Source organism: Trachurus trachurus (genome assembly GCF_905171665.1).
Source record: "Trachurus trachurus genome assembly, chromosome: 1".
NCBI lineage: Eukaryota > Metazoa > Chordata > Actinopteri > Carangiformes > Carangidae > Trachurus > Trachurus trachurus.
In genome coordinates, this window is record NC_139891.1 from 19,451,218 (window position 1) to 19,475,345 (window position 24,128).

At 44.4% G+C, this 24,128-nt stretch overlaps 2 protein-coding genes across 2 annotated transcripts in view; one reads left to right on the plus strand and one right to left on the minus strand.

Moving 5' to 3' along the window:
- LOC310987628 (uncharacterized protein) overlaps window positions 1–10,062 on the minus strand; it is a 37,689-nt gene extending 27,627 nt beyond the window's left edge. The window contains exon 1 of the mRNA XM_083973967.1: window positions 9,926–10,062. The gene's annotated coding sequence lies outside the window, so the exon portion shown is untranslated. The remainder of the gene's footprint in view (window positions 1–9,925) is intronic.
- A 1,817-nt stretch (window positions 10,063–11,879) lies between these two features.
- On the plus strand, window positions 11,880–22,324 carry mtmr7b (myotubularin related protein 7b; the record flags this gene model as incomplete). Its single annotated transcript, XM_083972611.1, has 14 exons — window positions 11,880–11,903; window positions 13,579–13,704; window positions 14,989–15,151; window positions 15,569–15,726; window positions 16,652–16,780; window positions 16,907–17,041; window positions 17,484–17,616; window positions 18,395–18,504; window positions 18,627–18,752; window positions 18,924–18,973; window positions 19,653–19,853; window positions 20,153–20,287; window positions 20,700–20,826; window positions 21,974–22,324. 14 exons carry the CDS (start codon window positions 11,880–11,882, stop codon window positions 22,322–22,324), a joined length of 1,968 nt encoding a protein of 655 aa, XP_083828737.1.
- Between the last annotated feature and the right edge of the window lie 1,804 nt (window positions 22,325–24,128).

Genomic DNA, 24,128 nt, shown 5'->3' on the forward strand with positions numbered 1-24,128 from the left:
GTGTATGTATGTGGCACTGGCAGCTCTGATTTCAAATGTTCTCAAGAACGAAGAGCAAACCTATAGGACACATCACAGTGCTAACACTGAAACAACTGCTTCTTGTCTGTTTGTGGTCCCCTTATTAAAACCACTGGGGGCCCCTTGTTGCAGGTATCCATATTAAACAAAAAGGGAGATAATACGGCATGAAAGTGTTCATTATCTTAATTATCTCAGACTTTATCTATCTGAGAAAACTGGCTCCTACCATAATGTGCTTCATTAAAGCAGAAGTAAGCGATCCGGTCGTTTTTGGCTAATGCTGCGTTCCAGGCAGGCTTTTGAAACCGTAAATTACGGCTTCAAGTCACGACTTACGACTTTGTAGCGTTCCAGGCAACCCGCAACTCGCGTTTCTCCGACCTGTTGCCTGTGAAAGTCACTATAACGGCCACTCGTAACTTCCGACCCGTGGACTCGCACCAGATCGAACTGGTACGACTTCACAGGTCGGAAAAACACGAGTTACAGGCTGCCCTGAACGCACCATAACTTCTTGTCAGCCGACGGAGTTAGCAGCCCCCGCCCTCGTCATGGCTCTATTGGTCCTCGTCCCTACGCCACCACATTCACGCGCATCCCTTGGCTGCACACACAGCCCTTCATGCCGTTCTCTCTCCTCATTGGATAAAAACTGTAGGATACGAGAAAAGTTTTCTCCTCGACTCAGAGCAGAGCAGAGGGACTGACAGACCCGTGTTTCAGTCCAAACACTCTATGTAAGTGATTGCTGTCGGAAGATATAACTATTTAAGACTAACACAAAAATATCGCTTACTTCTGCTTTAAGCAGAACCAGTAGTCTAAAGATATTGATTAGCTCACGCTGCTGTGTTTCATGCTGCCAACATTTCTTACTGTAAAACTCTGAAAGCTCTGGAACCAGCAGGTCAGGTGTGTAAAAGGAGAATAATCTGGGCAATGAACAGCTGAACGCTTTGTCTTGTCATCGAGCCAACACACAAAATATACTGTAATTTAACAAACAACTCAATCAAACAACAATACCGGTACTATTATGTGCCGTTCTTACTTTTTTCTCCTCCATTACATGAATATATTGGTGGTCTATACCTTGCAGTTTATAAGATGGATGTATAACATGTGCTTGCAAACTAGCAGCTTTTTTGCAACAGTACTTCTGTGTAATCTAATCTTATAATGTTTGTTTTCCACTTTTATGTGCTGGACTCCAGGAAGATTAGTTGTTGCCAAGGCGTCAAGTAATAGGGATCCATATTAAACAATAAATGCACTAACACACACACAGATCATTGGCTCCTACGATGGCATACACTCACAATTCACACCTACATTCAGAGCCTTCAATGCACTTGGGCTGTGGGAGGAAGCTGAAGAACATGGAGAGTATTCCCAGGCCCAGGAATTGAACCCAGGACCATCCTGCTGAGAGGCAACAGTGCTGACCGACATCACCATGCTGCACCAAGCACGGAGGATATTGAACAGTCAGGTCAGAGACCGGAGGACTGCATTCATCATCTGCCGACTCATCATTTAAAGACGCTTAATCAGATCAAAGTAAAAGTTCAAGTAATCAGCCTTTTTTAGATTTTCATTACCATTGGATTTTGGATTAAGACTGATGGGATCAGAATTCACCAAATCACAGTCCTCCCACTGCACGCACTCACTCACTCACTCACTCACTCACTCACTCACTCACTCACTCACTCACTCACTCACTCACTCACTCACTCACTCACTCACTCACTCACCCTCGTTAGTAAAACAACAGATTTTCTCTGGGTGCACAATAAAGATGTATACCAGACTTACTGTTACCAAGGTAACCATGGGCAAATGAACCAGGACTTAAGACCTTCACCATATAGACACACACAATATCCTGTGAGCTGTCATTAACTTGTAGCTATAGCTGCTAACCTTGAGCTACTTCTCTGCTCTCCTCTCTTTTATTGTGGACAATATGAACATAAATCAGCACCATGGAGACAGAGGACGCAACAAACCAATCAGGCGTCAGAGTCACACACCCGAGAGAAGCAGCAGAAGCTACAAACAAACAGCACACAGGTGGTTTCACAGTCCACAGACACAGGCTCAGATGATGGGAGAGAAATCAGGCTCACACAGCAAATCGAGGCTCCTTTCCTCCGAAGCATCAGTTAAGACACTGGACTCACATCTCTCTGCAGTCACACACACACACACAGTGATCATTACGCAAGCTGGTTATTAAGACAGTAGTGGATGAGAGACAGCTGCAGCATCACTCGCACAGGACAGCCCTAACTCAGGGGCTGCCATGTAAATAAACATACTGCTGAGTCATAGTGAGAGGAGACGGACATTCACTGTGTGGCTTCATAAGCGGCTCGTGTTTTTCTGCTGTCAGGATTTTCCTGCCAGTAGTCTCATATCATGACACAGCTTTGTGTATACAAAGAAGTGAGTGTAACAAGGGGAGGGCAGCTCTGAACTGATCCTGATGGGCAATGGCGCAGAGTAATAACAAAGCTATTACAGGCATAGACGGGGCTGGATGGCCGGCTGCCAGTCCATTCAGGACTGGTCTGAGATAATGAGCTGTTATTGCATAACCAGCACCGTCCTAACAGATCAATACCTGATACATCACAGCGTGATGGTGACTCAGTTCTACTGTAGCCTTATCAGTGATGTACCTCACTGCAGCACTGAGCAGAACAGCCATGGTGTTGACTGCTTATCTCTGCTCATCTCCAAAATACAAATACAAAAGGAACCCCAAATTTGCAGGAAGGTACATTGTATGTCATGTTGTTACATGCCATTTCATTTGATGTATGTATGTTACATGTTATGTTCTTGTATTTTATAGTATTTAATGTGATGTTTTATGTTATGTTAGGTAATGTTCACTCTCAGCAATGTTATGTAATGTTATGTCACAAGTTATAGGCTACTATGTCATGTAGTATTTAAGCATTAAAATAATGTGTTATGTGATGCCATGTGTTGTTTTATGTTATACTATGTGCGATGTTATGTTAACAGTAATATGTGAAAAAATGTGTTATGCATGCTACAATTGTAATATGTCTGGTATCAGTCCAGTGCTTGAAATAGTTCTCCAGTAGAGCCTGGTACAGGAGGGGAACATGTGATCTGTCCCTACATGGTCAGAAATGTTCACTCAGTCTTGAGCAGTGCTGCTGCTTTTACTGCATCAACCACAATTCCTAAAACAATGATGCACTGAACGACTCACTCAACACCCACAGGCACTTTCTGATATAAAATATCATTCGTTTTTACAGCCAGTTCAGACAGCTGCTATGTAGCCTCCAGACCTGCAGCCAAGGGGCCTCTGTGCCTCTGAGTGACCTGTTGGCGTCTGCTTCAAACCCCTGTGAGATCCATTTAATACTCTGAGAACAACAACCCCTCGGCTCAGGCTGAGGAAGTTAATGACTAGCTGGTCATTCTAGTCCTCCTGGTATTGATCTGCAAATCGTAAATGTTAGTTTCACCCGAAGCACACAGCACCTTAGTTATTTCACATTAATATAGGGCCCGATTCATGACCTCTGTACATTGCGGGCTATTAACTATCAACTATCAATCAATTTAAAACACTTAAATCTAAATGGCAGCCTATTGGTTTCTCAAAATGAAAGTCTTCGGATGGCTTCAACGATAAATACATTTGACTGCGAAGGACACGAGTAACGTCAATGCAGTAGGAATGTTAAAGCAGGGCTATCTAATAAGTGCAAGGAGATTATATCAATGAAGTGCACCAAAAGAGTATAATAAGTGCTGGTCAAACTTATAGGGTTTGTAGGAAATTAACTGGTCTCGAGGGAGATGAGTTTTCGAGAGATCAAATATCATAACCATTTAGTTTTAGTTCTCTTTGTTAAAGCCCATTTGCGGCTCGACCACACTCAGCTCAGTGAAACAATGCTTCAACTGTCTGTGCATTATGAATAGGTTCAGTTACAACCATCTCAAACAAGCATATGGAAATCATCAACCCACCATCTACACAGACCACAGGGGAAAAACTGCATCAGAGGGAGAGATCTTCAGTTTGGCCCGAGGACCATCGCCCTGGCAACACCTTCTGATGCCAATGGTTCAAATTTATAGTTAGGATGAAATTCTCGTGAAACATGGTGAATCCACACTACTGTGAAGGCACTCACATAGACAGGCCATGACTTACAAAACAAGCACAAGAAACGTTTACGGCAGTTAATAAGAATGATAATTATACTGTAGACTGGATGGAAAATGAAAACATGCTCATCTCAGTCTGTTGGCTGGATATGATCTACCATGACACAAGTTAGACTGAAGTGTAAAGACTCTTTGATTCCCACAAACAACATGTCTCAGGGTACACACACATGAATAAGAAAACACACATGTTCACAATCCAGTGAATAACTGTTGCCACAAAAGATAACTTACTCTTTTGTTTCCTCTCAGGCTGCAACGACACACAAAGAAAAATCCTCCTCATCATGTACACTCGATCCTCCTGTTAACACACACGCGCATAAAAATCTTTGGCTGCACTGCACATTCATGCCTGCTATGTTATCCCATCATTGCTGTGTGAGTGTGTGTGTGTGAGTGTGTGTGTGTGTGTGTGTGTGAGCACATTAGAGAGGGGAAGACTGCAGCCTGTGACTGTGGCTGAAAGGAGGAGGGAGGAGACAAGGACAGGGAGGGAGGGAGACAACACCTCCCTCTTTGGTTCTGAAACACAAGCTTTGCAGCGGTGCTGCAGTGAGAGAGTGTGTGTGTGTGTGGTGTGAGTGTGTGTGTGTGATACAGACTTAGTGCAAACTGCTGTTCCTGGCACAGAACTATGGTGAGAGGGAAAAGACATTCCTCAACTGCCACACACACACACACACACACACACAGGTCTAATGTGGGAGGGGACACAGAACAGAGCAGGAAGTGTGAATGGAATGGTGTGTGTGTGTGTGTGTGTGTGTGTGTGTGTGTGTGTGTGTGTGTGTGTGTGTGTGTGTGTGTGTGTGTGTGTGTGTGTGTGTGTGTGTGTGTGTGTGTGTGTAGGAGGGGCAAATCCTCAAGTCCTGAACAGTCCAAGTGGGCCGGCCCCTCCCTGTGGTTGCAGAGGAGAGAGAGACCCCTGTCCTGTGCAGAAGGAGGAGGTGGGGATTTGGGGAACAGCTCATGCCAGATCACAGAGGGGGCAAGTAGTCCTCTGTCATCTGACTGGGTAATACAATGAAAGGCAGCTCAGTGGTCATAGTCAGAGTGCTCGTGACGGTCTTCACCACATTTATAATGATGCCCACACTCCTGCTGCCTGAACATCCTCATAATGTTACATAAACACTGTATAAAACTTTAAAAACCCTGAACACTGGAGCACCACAGGGCCTTTCCTCTACTTCGTCCTCATGTATGACATTGTAAAATTTTCCAAAAGCACAGAAACAATGACAAAAACTAAAGAAATGATAACAGACTTTTGCAGATCAACGTGAGTGGAGCTCACTGCAGACATGGAGAGGAGGTAGAGAGGGCAGACTGCCTCAGATATCATCCGTGTTTTGGCTGAACTCCACTGGTCAACAAACATCTCCCAACTGAGACCTTCTAGCATCAGGAGACTGAGGCAGGCTCATCTCCCTTTCACATCATGTGATGTTGTGATTTCACATGTTGAACTGAATTTTACATTTACTTTTACGTCTGAAAACAAGCTTTATACATGTGAAGATCACAGCGACATGTTAAAAGCAAAACTCTCTAAGTCTCTGGTCTGATGAGGTCACTGTGTTGCATAACATTTCAACACGTCCAAAAGAAAGGCTAAGCAAAAACACACACCACAGATTCAATATACATGCTGACCACTGCACTGCCACTGTTACACTGTTACACATACATTACACACTAGCAGCCAAACTGTGCATCAGTATGCCGATTACATCATTACAGACCACTGAGCCCCTGCAGCAAACACTCCACTGTATCTATCCAGCTCGGGCAATTGAGCAATCTACTGGCCCAGTAAAACCAGTGAGATCACTGCATGTCACTAAGCTGCTGCGTCAGAGAGAGAGACTGACCTACACTGCCTCTGTACACATGGCATGAAAATCAATAAGGGTCTGACTTTATGGGCATTATTACAGATAACAATCTCACCATAACTCAGAGACCAAATTTAAAACAAATAAGCATGAGATTTGACCTGACGCACAAAAACAAACATGTGTTTGCTGTTAACACAGATTAGAGGAGGATGTCAGGGCTTGACTGATGTAATTCTGTTCAGGGCTGAGTCTAGTACAAATTATTATCTATCAAGGAAACTAATATCTGATATTTGGAGGTGATACAGTATCATTATATAAATGGAGGTATAGGCTAAATAGGATAGAAACATACAGCTTGTCACACTGGAGCCCCCACATGATCATACTGTCAATAACAGTCTAAATCAATTTTATAAACATTATAACCTTCATTGATGATTTATCACAGGACTTTTGTATTAGGACTACATTGGATTTACCAAAAATAATCTAAACGCATTGGCAAATTGTTTGCAAAGAGACTGATTGAAAGACATTGGTTGCTTTTGGTGCAATTCTCATCTGGAAACTGATTCACCAGGCAGCCTGACGACACGCTTTGATTGAACCATTTTATTGGATGTTATTATCACTGTACAATGTCAGGTTTTTATCTTTCCCATTCCAAAATGTAACATATTTACTCAGAAATTGTAGAGATGCCAGCGGTGATCGACCATTCACACAGTCATTGGAGTTTCTGTGACCGCTGGACTTCATTTCTGTGCTGTCTTATTACAGTAAATGTTGCTGTTGTCTTCATCATGACCACAGCGCTGTATATGTGGAGAAAGAGCTATTGTAATTGCGGCATGATTCCCAATCACATGATTAATAGTAAAACTGAATGAAATCCTAGGAAAATTATGAATCCTGTGACCTGCTAAACTCCGCATTAATCCTTCTTAAGAAGTGATTTATACTACTGTGTGTCTCGCTGTACCAGAACCAGAACAAGACCAACAAACCCTTCAAAGGGACATTAGCTGTGAGCCGGTTTAAACCAAACCCCCACTCACGTCGGTTTTAAACTCTGCCTCAATCAAAGACAAACAAGATAAACTGTGGCAGCAGATAGTGTAATCTGTGCGTCTCTGGTCCGTGTGGAAACTCGGGCTAAAATAGGTATTTCTAATCTATCTGTGTGTGGAGGAACAAGTGTGTGTGTTAGTGTCATCCTTGTGCTGTTGTGTAACCAATGAAAACAAATTATAAGGTTAAATGTTATCCCAATTATTGTTAAAGCTGTTAGACCTGAAAGTCCAGAACCGGATCAGGTCTGACTGTCATCATGACTCACATGTGTTGCATCTCCTGAACCACTGATGGATTCATTAGACAGTGTGCGACTGAGGAAGAGACAAGAAGATAAAGAGGAGACAAGGAGGAGATTACAGTTGTTATTCGTCTTCTATTGATTAATGGCTTGAACTGCATATGACTTGACTTAAAGTCTAAATCATCCAAATTATTAATTCACGATCAAACAAAACCCGGTCTGGTCTGGCCTGATCTGGTATCATATGACCAACAAATTGTTGTCTCTGATATAAATCTCTTCTTAGCGAAGGAAAAGTTTCCTGTGATCTGACCTCAGTGAACCAGTCTGCTTCAGTCACACGTTACATTACAGGTAAAGGTCTTCTTGTGGAAAACAGCTCCATCAATCACAGCAGGTTACTGTGAACATCCCAACAACAAGTCTGGGCAGCAAATAGTATGTGCTACCTCACACGCAGAAATACCAGACATAATACAGACACGCACTGAAACAAGGAGTGGCCTGATTAGACCTGCAGAAAGGTCGCTGTTGTGACATTTCTAATTTGAAGAGAAGAAACTGCAACAAATTTGAATTTTTCAAGAACCACATATTAAAAGGAAAAGGCAGACGGTCACGTTTCAACCTGCATTAACCGAGACTTTAATGCACATACCTACACACCAAAATCATCAGAGTAAATCAACAGTGTTCAGGCTCTGATAGCTCAGTGGTGGGAGCTCATACAAACGACTCCAGGTCAGATCTTTCCCTGTCGGTCTTCACAATTTTGTCCGTGTAACATGATTACATTGTTGTTGTTTGTCATTTTCCCCTGACATTATAAAGTCTCATAGTGTGAGGCTCTTCCCTGTGAACAAACTCTTTCTTCACTGCTGGAAACAAGCTGGAAACAGTGTGAACCACAACCACAGTTTTGGCCGGGTGCCCTGTCAGGTGATAACTTATCCAAAAAGTTATAGCTTGAAAACATGTGCCTGGTTTGATGGATTTCAGTCTAAACCTTCACAGAGTCTCTGTACAGCCCGCACAGGTGGAAAGCCTCTACAGACTCTGCAGGTGAGCAGATGATCAGTCTGTACAGGTTGACTAACTACCTCTACTGGTGAGCAGCCTCCACAGCAGCTGCAGCTGAACTGTGGCTTTCCTTTGGACAGATATAGCTCACCTGAAAAACTGACAGGCACATACAGTCACCTGTTTATTATACAAATTATATAGCACAATTACCATGTGTTTGTTATTTTGCCCACTTTTTCTGATAATGGAGGTATGACGGGTAAAAAAAAAAAAAAGAAGGATAGAAGTGGGCCACAGTGCAGGAGCACAGCAGATCTCACTGAAAACACTGCAGGTCGACCACTGGTTCCCAGAGTTTCAGGCTCTTCCCATGTGAACAAGATCCCTGCCTGGATCCAGGACACACACACATAGACTACATTTATACTCAGGTTTCAAACTGTTAAAGCGTACACTTGCTGTAGCCAAAGGCTGCTGGGGGAACCCAAATGTTGCACTGAGCTCTTTCTCTGTCTTCTTCATGTCCCTAACTTAGTACTTTCTGTTATCTATGGTCTGTACTTTTAGTCTCTGTTGATGTTAATATCATCATTCCACCTGTACGTTTATGCACAACTCACACACAGACACACACAGAGCTGTAGCACGCCAAGGAATAGGACTGAGCTTTTTAATCCTGCCCTGCAGGATGATGCAAAGGACAACCTGTTATGTAACACTCTGAATGCTGCTGCTGCAGCAGAAATGTCCATTATGACACACTGGCAGACACACTGCTGCACACACATTCATGAACACACACTGCCACAAGCACAAGCCTGGAAATGACTATCCAGTGCCATTATTAAATACAACAGTATGTACTATGGTTTGGGCCTACACAGCTACACACAAAACAGACATGAATAACTCTGTGTCCTGTCAACAACTAACCTGCAACAATGAGTATACACCAGACTTATACATTTCACAACTGATACTGAGCTTCAGTAAATAACAAAACAATTTCGAACAAATAATCTACTGAAATACCACAGGTGACTTGGGCTAGCTAGGGTTAATGACCACAGATAACCCTTTAATAGCCAGAGGCAGAGCCCATAGGCTTCCTGCACACACACACACACCTGTACCTGTGTTCATAATGAGAAAGAAAAGTGTATAGCTAATTAATGGAGAGGCCTGCGGCGTAGTCTAGCTACTGAAGATGACATTGCAACGTCATCTTTCTGCTACGACAATGTAAGGGACATAAATAATTACTGGAGAGGAGGTGACGCCAAACTACGTTTAAAATGTGTCTGCGGTGTGACCCCTAGGCCTACTATACTTCATTTTAGTCGAACAGTTTTAGTTGCATGATGTAAACATTACAGAAAACCAGTAGTGCGATGACATCTTCATTTTCTTTTCAACAGTTTTCTCCAGTGCATGCTAGGCTACTCTACTGCTTCAGCGGGCAATTTGAAATAAAGTTGAAATTTACCTGAAATGTCACGTGCTGTTGGGTCAAAGGTATCCTATACGTCTCTGCGGACTCCTACAAAGTTAAACATTGACTCCCAGAGTTTCTCAACACACAAGCCAACATTGCATGGGTAGCCACATTTCAAGTTGAGTTTGTCCTCAGGCTGGTTGCCAATGCACCGGGCAGCTGGGATATCGGACACTGTAAAGTCACACACACACACACACACACACACACACACACACACACACACACACACACACACTAACGGTGAAATACATTTGTCTGACTTACCGTTGTACGTGTAGATGAATCCCGGGTCACCGCCACTGTCACCTCGATGCACCCAGACGAGGTCCTTTCACCTCCCATCACAGGTGTGTTTCATGTCTGAGCAGCAAGGTGAGCTGTGTTTACTGCAGCAGTCCTCGGTTTGATCGGCTGAGTCACGGAGGAGCGCGTGCACTGCACACACACACACCTACAGAGGCACGCACGCACACCTGAGACACGTGAGGTTAGAGACTGTAGCCTAATCCTCACACACCTCCAACTCTCCACATGTTAGAGGTGTTGGAGGAATAACAAGCAGTGAGTCCACCACTTCACTCTCCTTTGTAAATGTGCAGATTACACTGCAGATAAACTTCACCTCACCTGCCAAGATTTTCATGTCTAACACTGCGATCTAGTGGCCAAATAAAGACCGACAATAATAAGGCAGTGGGGTGACAAAATAAAACACTGTCTCCAGACGGATAGCTGTATTTCTTTTAATTTATATTTCTTCATAAATTTACAAACATTTAAAAATATATATTTATTTTGTTGTTTTGGATCATCATGTTTGGGTTGAAATAATCCTCAACTAAGCGGATTGGTGTCAGGGGTTCAGTCTGAAGACAGATCCACTTCATGAACAGGATTTTCAGAAACACAGATCAAAGTAAAACAATGACCAAACAATGCAGTACAGGGCCCACTCTGGGTAAATATGGGTTCATTGTGTGGGACAGTGTGGGTCAGGCAACCCACACTAAACTCATGTGGGTCCCACAGGTTTGCCTACACATGGCCCACATGCCCTTTGCCCTTTGCCCTTTGAGGCCCCTATGTTGGCTCTATCTTGTTGGCAAGTCCAAAGGGTTTACCCAGCAATGCCCACATGGTCCCACACTATGTCTCAGCCCCTGCAGGCCCCACAGCAATTTTACCCTTTTGGGGTCCCATAAGGGTTTTCAAAAACCCTCCAAAGGACCACTGGGAGCCCACTTTGTTAGTCTGGGAAGCCTTTGGGCAGTAAAAATTTGGGCCCCATTTGGACCATAGTGGGGGACCCACATGCCTCCGTGGGCCTACAGTGGGCTGGGCTGCCTGCAAATGGGCCCACTTTTCTGCGTGCAATGACCCCACACTGGCACTAAATGTTTCCTTCCTGGTACTCGTTAACAACATGGCAAAATAAACGGGGGGGGGGGGGGGGGTTTCTATATTATTCAATAGAAACAAAAGGGCGAAAAATAAAATAAAAATAAAAATAGAAATATAATAGAAATAAAAAATAACAAAATGTCTCAGGATACAAACAAAACAGTGTATGTTATGTTCCACTGTGTTTTATGATCGGGTCAGAGGCAGGGAACGGTGGGAAAGACCTGCACATCTCCGGTTTTATTTTGAAAGGACAACCGGAGGCTGGGTGTCTTAGCGCCGTTAACGGGACAGCGGAGCGCGGGTACCAGCGTCGGTGTCAGAGACAGAGAGGGAGGACAGCGGGGCCGCCACAGACAGACCAGACCCCGTCTCCTCCTCCACGGTTCATCCGGATCCACGCAGGAAAACCATGGAGGTCGTTATCGCTAATGAGGCGACAGCTCAGCGACTCTGAGCCGCTGCCGGGAGAAAAAGCACCGCACTTGACGCGTCGGGCTGCTCCTCTTCATCTCCTCCTCCTCCATTTTGGTTGTCAGTGATGGAGCACATCCGGACGCCCAAGGTACCGACTCACGGCATCTCAGCGCCCATGACTCGGCTCTTTGTCTTTGTCCCTCCGCTGCTGTGGTTTCGCTCTGCGGTCACACTCATTTGTTTGTTGCACGGTGCAGGATCACACACGCGTTTGACCAGTATGCAAACATTACGTTACTTATAACTGACCAGTATGTGACTAACCAATAATAACTGACCAGTATGTGACCAGTATGCAAACAGTATGTTACATATAACTGACCAGTATGTGACTAATACTGACCAATAATAACTGACCAGTATGTGACCAGTATGCAATTTACGTTACACATAACTGACCAGTATGTGACTAATAACTGACCAATAATAACTGACCAGTATGTGACCAGTATGCAATTTACGTTACTGACCAGTATGTGACTAATAACTGACCAATAACTGACTGGTACTGGACCAATAATAACTGAGTTATGTTACTTATAACTGACCAGTATTGGACCAATAATAACTGCCAGTATGTGACCAGTATGCAAACAGTATGTGACTAATAACTGACCATTATGTGACCAATAATAACTGACCAGTATGTGAATAACTGACCAGTATGTGACTAATAACTGACCAATAACTGACCAGTATGTGACTAATAACTGACTAATAACTGACCAATAACTGACCAGTATGTGACTAATAACTAACCAATAACTGACCAGTAGGCTATGTGCCCAGCAGCAGGAAGCTGTCCCGTGTGGTGCTCATTCACCTGCTCAGTTAACGGCCATCCACCATATTCACGGTGACATCACAGTCTGTGTGTGTGTGTGTGTGTGTGTGTGTGTGTGTGTGTGTGTGTGTGTGTGTGTGTGTGTGTGTGTGTGTGTGTGTGTGTGTGTGTGTGACAAATACCAGCACAAGACAGGATATAAATGTAAACCATTACAATGATGAGGTATTGTGAGGGCTGCCGCTGCTGCTGCTGGACACTCTGTGACGATGAAGCACTGTTGACCTGGTGACCGCCATCTTCCTCCTGTGTGCTGCTGCTGCTGCTGACCAGGCAAAGACATGAAATGATGGCTGGTCAGGATGAACAAATCTGTTTGTCCATTCAGTTAATATGTAATAATGACAACAAAACGAAGAAGGATGCTTACTAAGTGAGTTCATTCATGAGCTTACATCCTTTGGCCGAGGTGTTGTACCGTCTGGTCACTGTGTGGACAGATGATCTCCTGAAACCTCTCTGTCCTGCAGTGCAGTGAGATCAGATGTTGCCTGCTGCTGTAGCTGCTTCTCTGACACGCTCATAATATTGTACAGAGGAGAGGGTGGTTGGTGTTGTCTGAAATATCGTGCATCTTACATTGCATGTGTCTCTGAGTGAATACAGACTAACAGTTTAACAAGTCTCCTTGTGCCACTACTGACGGCTACTTCTGATATGTGAACCTTTCCTCCTCCTTTACATCATCAACACACGATCATCAGGGTCTGAGTGGTTGCTGTTCCTACATGCCAGAACATTATTTGTGTGTGTGTGTGTCATCAAATTAACCAGATTTTCTTATTAGCCACTTTATAGGACAGTTTATATTACGGTGTGATGATGTAAGTGTGCAGACTTCTCTGTCTTTTTAAAAAATATATTTTTAATGCGTATATGTTTCCGTCTCTGAGGTTTGACCTGTGTTTGTCTGTGTCAGGTGGAACATGTGCGTCTCCTGGACCGGTCCTCGGGCCAGAGGAAGCCCAGCACCGGGACACTGTACCTTTCGGCCACTCACTCCATCTTTGTCGAGAACAACCCTGAGACACGCAAGGAGACGTGGGTAAGGGAAGCACCTTGTGTCCATGATGTCCTCATGTCCATACAGTAGTAATATCAACATTTATTTACCTCCCTCATATCCGACTGGCAGGCTGGTCCTATATCTCTCCTTCATCAACCACAAAAGTGCTTCAATAGCTCTAGGGGAAGTAAAAGAGATTTAGTGAGGGGACACCTGAGTGATTGTAAATATGATTTACAGAGGAGGTTTTGCAATAGTGACACTCAGATGAAAGGAAAACAGGAAGTTTAGGAAGTGCAGCTACGGTCTGCAGCTCCTCTACTTCTTACTCGACTCGCTAGTATAGTGTGCTTTTCTATGCTGTGTTGTGCTGGGGAGGAAACAGCAAGAAGAGGGACTCAGCACGACTGGACAGGCTGGTGAGGAGGAGGGCCGGGTCTGATGTGGGTAATATCAGCCACTGGTAACAGTGGCAGAGAGGAGGCCCACCATCCCCGACACAACACACTCACCAGGCGGAGGAGTGCGTTCAGCGACAGGTTTCTGTCACCATCCTGCTGCACAGACAGACTGAAGAACTCTTTTGCCCCTCAGGCCATAAGACTGCACAACACTGCTCAGCTACGGCATGGGAAACAAAAATAACAAACAACTCTTTGCACAGCTACATTTGCACTGTTTTTTTTCTTCCATTGCACAGTTTTATACATTATGCATATTTAATTTGGTACAGTTTTTTTTTTCTTTTTTTCTTTATTTATTCTATTTTAGTATTTTATTCATAACATAGTTTTATATGGATACATTGTATAGTGTATATTTTTTTCTTACTTTTCTGTGTTATATTGCTCTTATATGCCTTTATATTATATGTACCGGTATGTCTGCGCTACTGGATACTTGAATTTCAATAAAGTATCTCAAAGTCTAAGTCTACATCTAAGAAGTGATCCAAGGCACAGGGGGGTTGGGCAGTCTGCAGGGAGTTGTCCATCCTTCTTCAGTGAACATTATCCAACTTAAGTGTTAGTACTCCCCCACTGTGGCAGATCAGATGTCGGCCTTGTCCATCTGGACTGGAATAAACGATGAAGACGGGGTGGGGGGTCAGATGGTCTACAGACACCAACTGTGTCTATTGTACTGTATTCTACTGGAATAAATAGGTCTCATTAGTTTTTGCAAAGCAGCAGCTTTTTCCTCTCCTGCCTCCTTCTCTTCATCACCACAACCTTCACTTCTCTTGTGATGGTTTTTATATGCTGATTGATGTAAGAGTCAGAAGTGACCTGAGCAGTGTGTGTGTGTGTGTGTGTGTTCCAGGTGTTGCACAGCATGGTGGGCAGCGTGGAGAGGCTGCCTACCACTCCTGTAGGGAGCCAGCTGATCCTGCACTGTAAGGACTTCCGGGTCTTCCAAATCCTGATCCCGCAGGAGAGAGACTGCGTGGACGTCCATGCCTCATTGGTCAGGTTGTCTCGACCAGGTGCGTATATGTTCGCTGATTGTATGACTGGCTCTGGCCCGTTTGCCCGTCTGTGGTCAAGGTGGTTTGTTGCATCGGCACCGCAGTCAGGCAGCTGGAGGTCCCACACTGGCTCTTTTCTTACATCACTAGTGCCTTCACTTGCACATTATGGTCCCAGATTCTTCTGTAGCACAACACTGACCTGTTCATCCAGTTCTTTTTCTGTGAAACACCAAGATGACAATTCAACTAGAAGGGATCAAACAGGTTCTGTAGATATTGAACTGATATTCTGGTGACTAGAATAGAGTTGATTTATTTTCTTTGAGTGGGAAGTGTGATTTAATATGTCAATGTGTGTGTTACATTTCGCTGTGTTTGTTTAATGTGTTTCATTAAAGGGTTGTCTTCTCCTCCTCGTCCTGTTTCTCGCAGAGAAGTACAGTGAGCTGTACTGCCTCTCCTTTAACCCCAGTGTGAACAAAGAGGAGAGGGAGGAGTCGTGGAACTTCATTGACCTCGTGTCCGACTACAAGAGGATGGGAGTTCCCAACAACCTGTGGGTGATGACAGCAGCCAACAGTGAATACAGGGTCAGTCTGTGTTTTAAAGAGAAAACACAACCAATTTCTCTGAAACGAGGCAGATACTGAAGTCCACAACGCTCGGCTAAAGCCTGGTACACACATGAAGATTTTCTAAATCTCAACAGATTTTTTTTATCTGTGAGAGACCCCACACATTAATTGAACAGTTTTGATCGTGTTGTGTGTGGTGTGCTACGACGACCACACACATAAAGATTTGTCTTATGACACACTAGAATCTTGTCCCCCACGCCAGAAATCTTGCATGATCAAACGTGATCTGACGTACTTTGAATTTCGCTTTGTTGATGGTAGCCATGGAGATGGTTTGTTATGCTTCATGTTCTTCAGTCAGCTCGCGTCTTTATAGGCTACATTCAATTCCCTGTCACAATACGCGGAGTCATTGACTCGGGATTGTCAGCTTCTCCCACACACAAGACGGCTTTTTTTTTTTTTTTTAAGTATATTTTTTGGGCTTTATATTACCTTTAATTGATAGCACAGTGGAGAGAGGGACAGGAAACGGGGAAGCAGAGAGGGGGAACGACATGCAGGAAAGGGCTGCCCGAGGACTGTAGCCTCAACATGGGGCGGCAGCTCTACCAAGTGAGCTGAACACCGTCCCACACAAGACGACTATTGATCGTAATGATTGCTAACAATGATTGTAAATATTTAACAGGTTTAACATTTACGAATGTCGGCCCCGACCATTTTCTAAGCAGATCGTCAGGAGAAATTGACTCTTAACACACCTCACACCACAAGAGAATCTTGTAGAATAATCTTAAGAGCCACCAGATAATCGGGCGATTTCTGTCCTTGGTCGGAAGGGGGGAATCGGCCAGATCATCTTTCTGTGCGTAGCAGCAGGCTTACCTTAGGGTCTCATCATCGTCTGTATGAAAGCGCCTCTCTGCCCCTTCAGGTGTGTGACTCCTACCCCTCCGAGCTGTTTGTCCCAAAGTCAGCAACACCCAACATCATTGTGGGCAGCTCAAGGTTCAGGAGTCGAGGACGATTTCCTGCTCTGTCCTACTTCCACCAGGACACACTGGTGAGTGACACACACACACACACACACACACACACACACACACACACACACACACACACACACACACACACACAGAGCTTATAATGATGATGATGGTGGTGATGATGATGCTTTATCGCTCTACAGGCCACAGTGTGTCGGTGTAGTCAACCTCTCTCAGGCTTCAGTGGACGCTGTCAGGAGGACGAGATGATGCTTCAAGCTGTGATGAAGTCCAACCCTGGCAGTGACCACATCTACGTGGTGGACACCAGGCCCAAGGTCATACACACCACTGACACACACACACACACTCACCCACAGACCAACACAGCCACGGAAAATAATACAAATACACAATAGGCAAGGCAAGGCAAGGCAGCTTTATTTATATAGCACATTTCATACCAAGGGGCAACGCAATGTGCTTTACATAAAAACAGAACATTTAACAGTAAGAACGGGAAAAAAAAACATTACTGTAAAACATACTTTTTTTAAAAAATTAAAATAAAACCAAAAATAGTAAACATTGGAAACATTAAACATACAATTTAAAGCAAGAAAAAATAATGAACGAAAGTACAGCAAAAAGAGAGAGAGAAAAAAAAGAATAAGCAGAAGATATTCACATATGCATGTGTGTGTGTGTGTGTGTGTGTGTGTGTGTGTGTGTGTGTGTGTGTGTGTGTGTGTGTGTGTGTGTGTGTGTGTGTGTGTCCAGTTGAATGCCATGGCCAACCGAGCAGCAGGTAAAGGCTACGAGAACGAGGACCACTACACCAACATCAAGCTGCAATTCATCGGCATTGAGAATATCCATGTGATGAGGAGCAGCCAGCAGAAGATCGTCGACAGTAAGGAGTGTGTGTGTGTGAGAGAGAGAGAGAGAGACAGAGACAGAGACAGAGAGAGAGAGACAGAGAGAGAGTGAGTACAGAGGTAATCTGAGGCCCTGTTCAGATCTGCATTAATGTCCATATTCAGATCCTATCACCAATGTTTAGCTCAAAGTACATCAGTGCTTTGTTCAGTGTCAGTTCGGTGTTGTAAAATGCGTCTCCAGTGACCACTTCTGATCAGATCTCACTTCATCACTTTAAATGCAAATCAATATATATGTGTTGCTGTCTATAACCTATCAACAGACAGGTCCATTATCACTGTGCTTGTGTGTACCGGTATATGTGTGTGGATTATATGGTTGAGCAAATTGTTGCGGTGTGCACAACCCTACAAAGAAACATGGTTTTATCCACTTAGAACAGTAAAATGTGCATTTATATTTATTATCATAGTATCCAATTAATATTATAGACATATTATGTAAATAGTAAACTGTTTCTGTAATATAATGCAACTAATAAGACTGTGGCAGAGCCTCAGAGGACATCAGTGGAGTAGTTGGTCATTGTGGCCAGGAAGCATTTGTATTCTCATTGCTAACAGAGTGTTGACACGCGTCGTCTAGAGTCTAGACCACCTCTGCATCTGATCTCAAGTGTCTGGGGTGTGTTGTGATCTGATCACATGAGAGAGATGTGAATAACCAGGTCTGAACAGGGCCTCAAAGAGCTGCTGTCAGTAAACTCCTCTCATAGTCTCATAGTTTGTCCTCCTGTTTTCCTCCGGCAGTGGGTGAGATGCGAGCTCCCTCCATGACGGACTTCCTGTGGGGTCTGGAGAACTCAGGTTGGCTCAAGCACATTAAAGCCGTACTGGATGCTGGAGTCTTCATAGCCAGGGTGTGTACACACACACACACACACACACACAGACACACACACACACACACAATACATTTTGATATGTTACACCTGCTTGTCTACATCCGTCCTCTGACCCCCCCGCCCCCGTCTCGCTCCAGGCCGTGGCTGATGAAGGTGTCAGTGTCCTGGTCCACTGCTCTGACGGCTGGGACCGGACCGCCCAGGCCTGCTCTGTGGCCAGTATACTGCTGGACCCCCACTACAGGACCATCAAAGGACTGATGGTAACACACACACACACACACACACACACACACACACACACACACACACACACCATGGCAATCTCAGTTCTTATCTTTGTTTAATCCTGTTCTTGTCTGATGTTACTCCTCTTCCTCACTCTTTGCTCCTCTTTTACAATCTTCATCCCTTCTCTTCCTCCTCTCCTCTAGGTGCTGATCGAGAAAGACTGGGTTTCCTTTGGACACAAGTTCTCCCACAGGTCGGTAACCATGGATTTTATTTTGACACATGTGACTTCATGAATGTGAGACAGTGACATGTCCCTTCAGAATAAGAGCATATGAATGAGAATATGACGTCTGTATTTAGAGAAGACCTGAGGCCTCATTTACAAACACAAACATACAAAAACGTCATCTTCCACACTCAAGGTCGGATGCACGAAGAATGAAATCAACATGAGCTGATTCCACGTGTTCCTTCTTGCCAGCTTCATGACTGTCTTCTATTGGTTCCAGTCAATTGGCAACAATTGATATGCAGTGAAACTACGAACATCTAGAACAAATGTATAATAAATGACCACATGCAAAAACACACCCACATGTTTGCAATTAAATAAATGGGCAAAAAGGTGCAGAGGTGCAATGGATGGATCACCTGGGGAACACTTCATGACATGTCGGACCTGATGAAGGATGAACGAGACCGATACAGAGAGATCCTGAAAGAAAATCTGATCCAGAGTCCAGGAGATCAGAGACTGGAACAACAGTTCTCCTTTCAGCAAAGAGCCACGACGACATGAGAGAGTCTTGAGGACCCGTTGCCCTCTGGACCTGACTAACCATTCATGATTTTCTAATTACGTTATCATAGTGGAGGTTTTGTGAATGTTTGTGGGGACTGACATTAAAGACAGAGCTCTGTCCCTGCAGATACGCCCACCTGGATGGAGATCCCAAGGAGGTCTCCCCCGTCATCGATCAGTTCCTAGAGTGTGTGTGGCAGCTGTCAGAACAGTTCCCATGTGCCTTCGAGTTCAACGAGCGCTTCCTCATCGCCGTACATACACACGTCTACTCGTGTCAGTATGGGACCTTCCTGGGCAACTGTGAGAGGGAACGCAGGGACATGAAGTAAGAAACTCCTTAATGCAGCTGCTGTCAGCATTTTAATACAACAATCTGTGACACTGGAGAGGAGTGATGAACCTACAGAGAACGATCTGCTGAATCATGACAGCTAACAGTTAGCATGCTAACTATACATACATGATGGATGGATATCTGATATAGATCTATGCATTTCTCTAGGGGATTAATAAAGTAGACATCTAGCTCTCTGTCTGTAACCAAACCAGTGCTCATCTCTCTAGATGCTTTTTTTCTCAGTGCAGTGACATACATTTCCTGACAGTATTTGTGTGTTTGTGTAGACTTCGTGAACGGACTCACTCTCTGTGGCCGCGCCTGTGGAAGGACAGAGCCAACTACACCAACCCTCTGTACAAGGCCGAGCTGAGCCAAAGTCAGGGCATCCTGAGACCTAACACCACCCCCTACTGCTTCAAGTGAGTCTCTGCAGCAAACACAGCCCACACATCTGCAGTTGTAGCCTGTGATACATACAGTATGTTTGACGATTAAAAAGACAAAACAGCCACAGTTGCTCATGGGTTAAGGGTCATTGCAATATGAAGATATAATAATATACAATACTGCATAAATATATACTGTATTTGATATTTTAAATGTCACTCCTGTAATACAAAGGTTAGTTTTTCTAATGCTGTCAAAAACCATTTGTTTGGGGCATCGTATAGCTCACTGGGTTTAGCAGGCGCCCCATATACAGACCCTTTGCTGCATGTCATTCTGCGTCTCCATTTCCTGTCTCTCTCAACTGTCCAATCAATTAAAGGCGAAAAGCCCCCCCCAAAATACTTTTAAAAACAAACATTTGTTTTCCCTGCTGGTCTCCAGAATGTGGAAAGGTCTCTACAACCACATGGAGAAGTCATTGCCTCCCAGCCAGTCACCTGTCGACTTCCTGTCCGCTGTGAGGGAGGAGTCCCAGCAGTTGGAGGAGGAGCTGACCAATCACCAGGAGGTACCGCCAGGAGGAACCGCCCACCACCACCACCACCCGGGCTCCAGACAAGGCATACAACACACAAAGACACACCCCCATCACCTCAGGTCAACAACAGGCCAGACCAACGTCAGTCCAGACCAACGACAGTCCAAATCTAGATAAAACACATCCAGGTTTTGATTACTGGATCTACACCACATTGTACACAGTCACAGATCTCAACTCCAAAAAACCTGCCTCTTTTACAGGATCCATCATGTAATCTCATCTTCTCGTCCACATACCATCATTCCACCAAGTCTTGTACAAATAAGTTCAGCAGTTTTTATATAATAATATATAAAATAACAGACAGCTAGATGGGGAGGGAGACGGTCAGACAGACACAAAGAGAGACATAGAGCAAGACAGACAAACAGTTCAAAAGACAGACTGACAGACAAAACGACAGTAAAAGATTAAAGGGATAGTTCACCCAAAATTCTAATTTCTACTCACCCTCATGTCGACTAAGGGCTGGGAGAAGTTTCAGAGTCCTCCGTGCCTTCTCAGAGTTACGGGGGGTCCACGCAGCAGTATTTGTCCATATAATGGTTGTGAATGGTGCTCACTTTTCTTTGTCCAAAAAGACACACCAAAAAACATCCAAATACGTCCATACTGCTCGTCTGTAATGTCCCTCTTGTATTGAAGCCCCGACATGAGAAATTGTTCGGAAAAAAATTAAATAAGTCTATATTTTAAGCTTGTTTGTAGCGGAAGCTCCCATTGTCTCAGTTCACTGCTCTTTCTGTGTCAGTGCACCGGCGGAACAATTTCTCATGTCGGGGCTTCAATACAAGAGGGACATTCAGACGAGCAGTATGGAGGTATTTGGATGTTTTTTTGGTGTGTCTTTTTGAACGAAGAAAAGTGAGCACCATTCACAACCATTATATGGACAAATACTCAGGACTCTGAAACTTCTCCCAGCCCTTAGTCGACATGAGGGTGAGCAGATAATGAGTGAAATTTAAATTTTGGGTGAACTATCCCTTTAACAAAAAGACAGATCGTCTGAGAGAAAGACAGGTAGACAGGCAGAGAGACAGGTGAGGCTGCAGACGTGACGTGCTGCTGTGACCAGTTCCTGAACGCTCCTGTGTCTCTGTCCCTTGTATAGAGGATATCAGTCCTGACAGGGCGGCCAATCACATGGGAGAAGATTGAGGTTCCGAGGAGGAGGAGGAGGACCACCCACCTGCCGCAGAGACACTGTGGGCCGGACCCACCCACCATTTACACAGACCCAATCACCAGCTCTGCACGGGACACCGGTCGTCGAGCAGCCAATCAGAAGACTCAGGCCAAGAAGAACCCCGCTCTCAACCTGCAGATCGAGCCACAACCACCGCTGAAGAGTCACGACCTCGAGGACCTGTCCGCCTGCAGCGACCTGGAGTCGGGCGTAGCCGACCTCAGCAGCCGCTCGTCCAGCAGCGGGGATTACGCCAAGGACCCGGACTTGGAATGAGGGATGCCTGTGCTGCTACAAAAACAGGGTGAAGGCGACAGAAGAAATGACAAGAGTTCTACAAATATTTATTTAAACAGCTGGAGAGGAAGAGGGGGATTAAAGGGATGGATCAGGGTTTCTGACAAAGGGTTGAGGGAGGTTTTCATATACAGATGGCACATTAGCTGAAGTAGATTCTGATCAGAGTGGCAGGGCCATGAGAAAAAACATGTTTTAGACACTATTGAAAATGAGCACTGACACAAATATATTGGTTTAAATGTTCACTGTATTCCTCATGTACAAGCAAAGCTACATAGTGCACTGTGTTGCCAAACAGCTGCAGGTCAGCTGAGTGAATCAGACAGCAGCGTGATACAGGAGGGCGCTCTGTAGATGTGCTTGTACGTAGGAATGCAGTGATTCAGTGGTTGAAAAAACTGCAGTGCCAAAAGAAAGTGTCGTTTCCACAGGAAGATGCTGGAAACTGCTGAAAATATTGTATATAAATAATATTGGATTGTTTCACAGGCATTTTAAGTGTTGCTCAGACCTCCTAACTGGAAGTCTGCTGATGATAATATCTTTGTAATCAGGGCGTCAATGAAAAAGAGAGCCTGCTCTCAATTGGCTTCCCTGAATAGATAAAGGTTTGAAATGAAATGAAAAGAATCTACTGCAGGTCATGTGCCGTCTATTTATGACTACCTTACACATCGAAAAACCCAAACTGTTCCGTTAAAGATGGAAACTGAGTTTCTTATGTTTTCTGTCTTATTAAAGGGCGAAACATCAGTTTTCCTGCATTTTAATTTGAGAGGATGTTTTTTATACATGACATTGTTTTTATTGTTGTTTTATATTTAGTTTCAGGGATGAACTGTTACTGTGATACACATGGTTCAGGACAGCGAAGTTCAGTGTGTCTGCATAGTTGTGATGCTTCACCCCCCCCCCCCCCCCCCCCCCATCATAGTTACACTTTGATGAGGTACTGTACATCATATCATAAAGATAATGCTGAGTCATACCTCACCATTATGACCCCGGTCCAGTCTGCACCCAGTCAGGTGTGAGGGCCTGTGAGTGAGTTCAGCACTACAGTAGTAATATACTTATAGTTACATAGATATAATTAGTGTCTACAGGGACCAGGGCTGTGCAGATGTGTGTACTTCTAGAAACTGGATCTGCTGCTACAGACAAACATGAGGTCTTAACACTGGAACTGGACCCAGACTCAGATGAAGCTTTTTGTCTTTGAGCCTCTTCTTAAACCACATCAGTCCATAAAACCTGCCTCTGATGGTCCACATGCAGGTTTTCAGTTCGGATCAGAGTGGTTCCTCCGCTCCGATGGAGTCACAGTCACAGATTCAGTCTGAACTCTTTATGCTTCAGTGTGAAATACATTTTTCTGTAGCAGTGTGTAACATGACATGGTGATATTTATCCTGTTGAACTTGTCACATGTTGTTCCAGGTGTTGTCAGGATACAGAGCCCCCTTACTCTAAGTCCTGCGAGGTGGTATTTATCATATCTTGTGCGCGCTACATAAGATAAAACACCACCTGGCAATGACTTCAGGGGCTCTGTAGTCATGGAGACCATGTCCAACTGATATTTTGGTGCGATTGCTAAAGAAGCACAGATTAACTACAGTTAGCTACACAGGTGATTCCTAATACAGATCAGCTGATTAGACTGCACACACACGATCACTCAGAAACACAGATAAGCAAATGCATACACACACTCACACACAGATTTACCTGGTAGCAGCAAACCGACATCCCAGCAGCACAGGTCATCTATTCATCA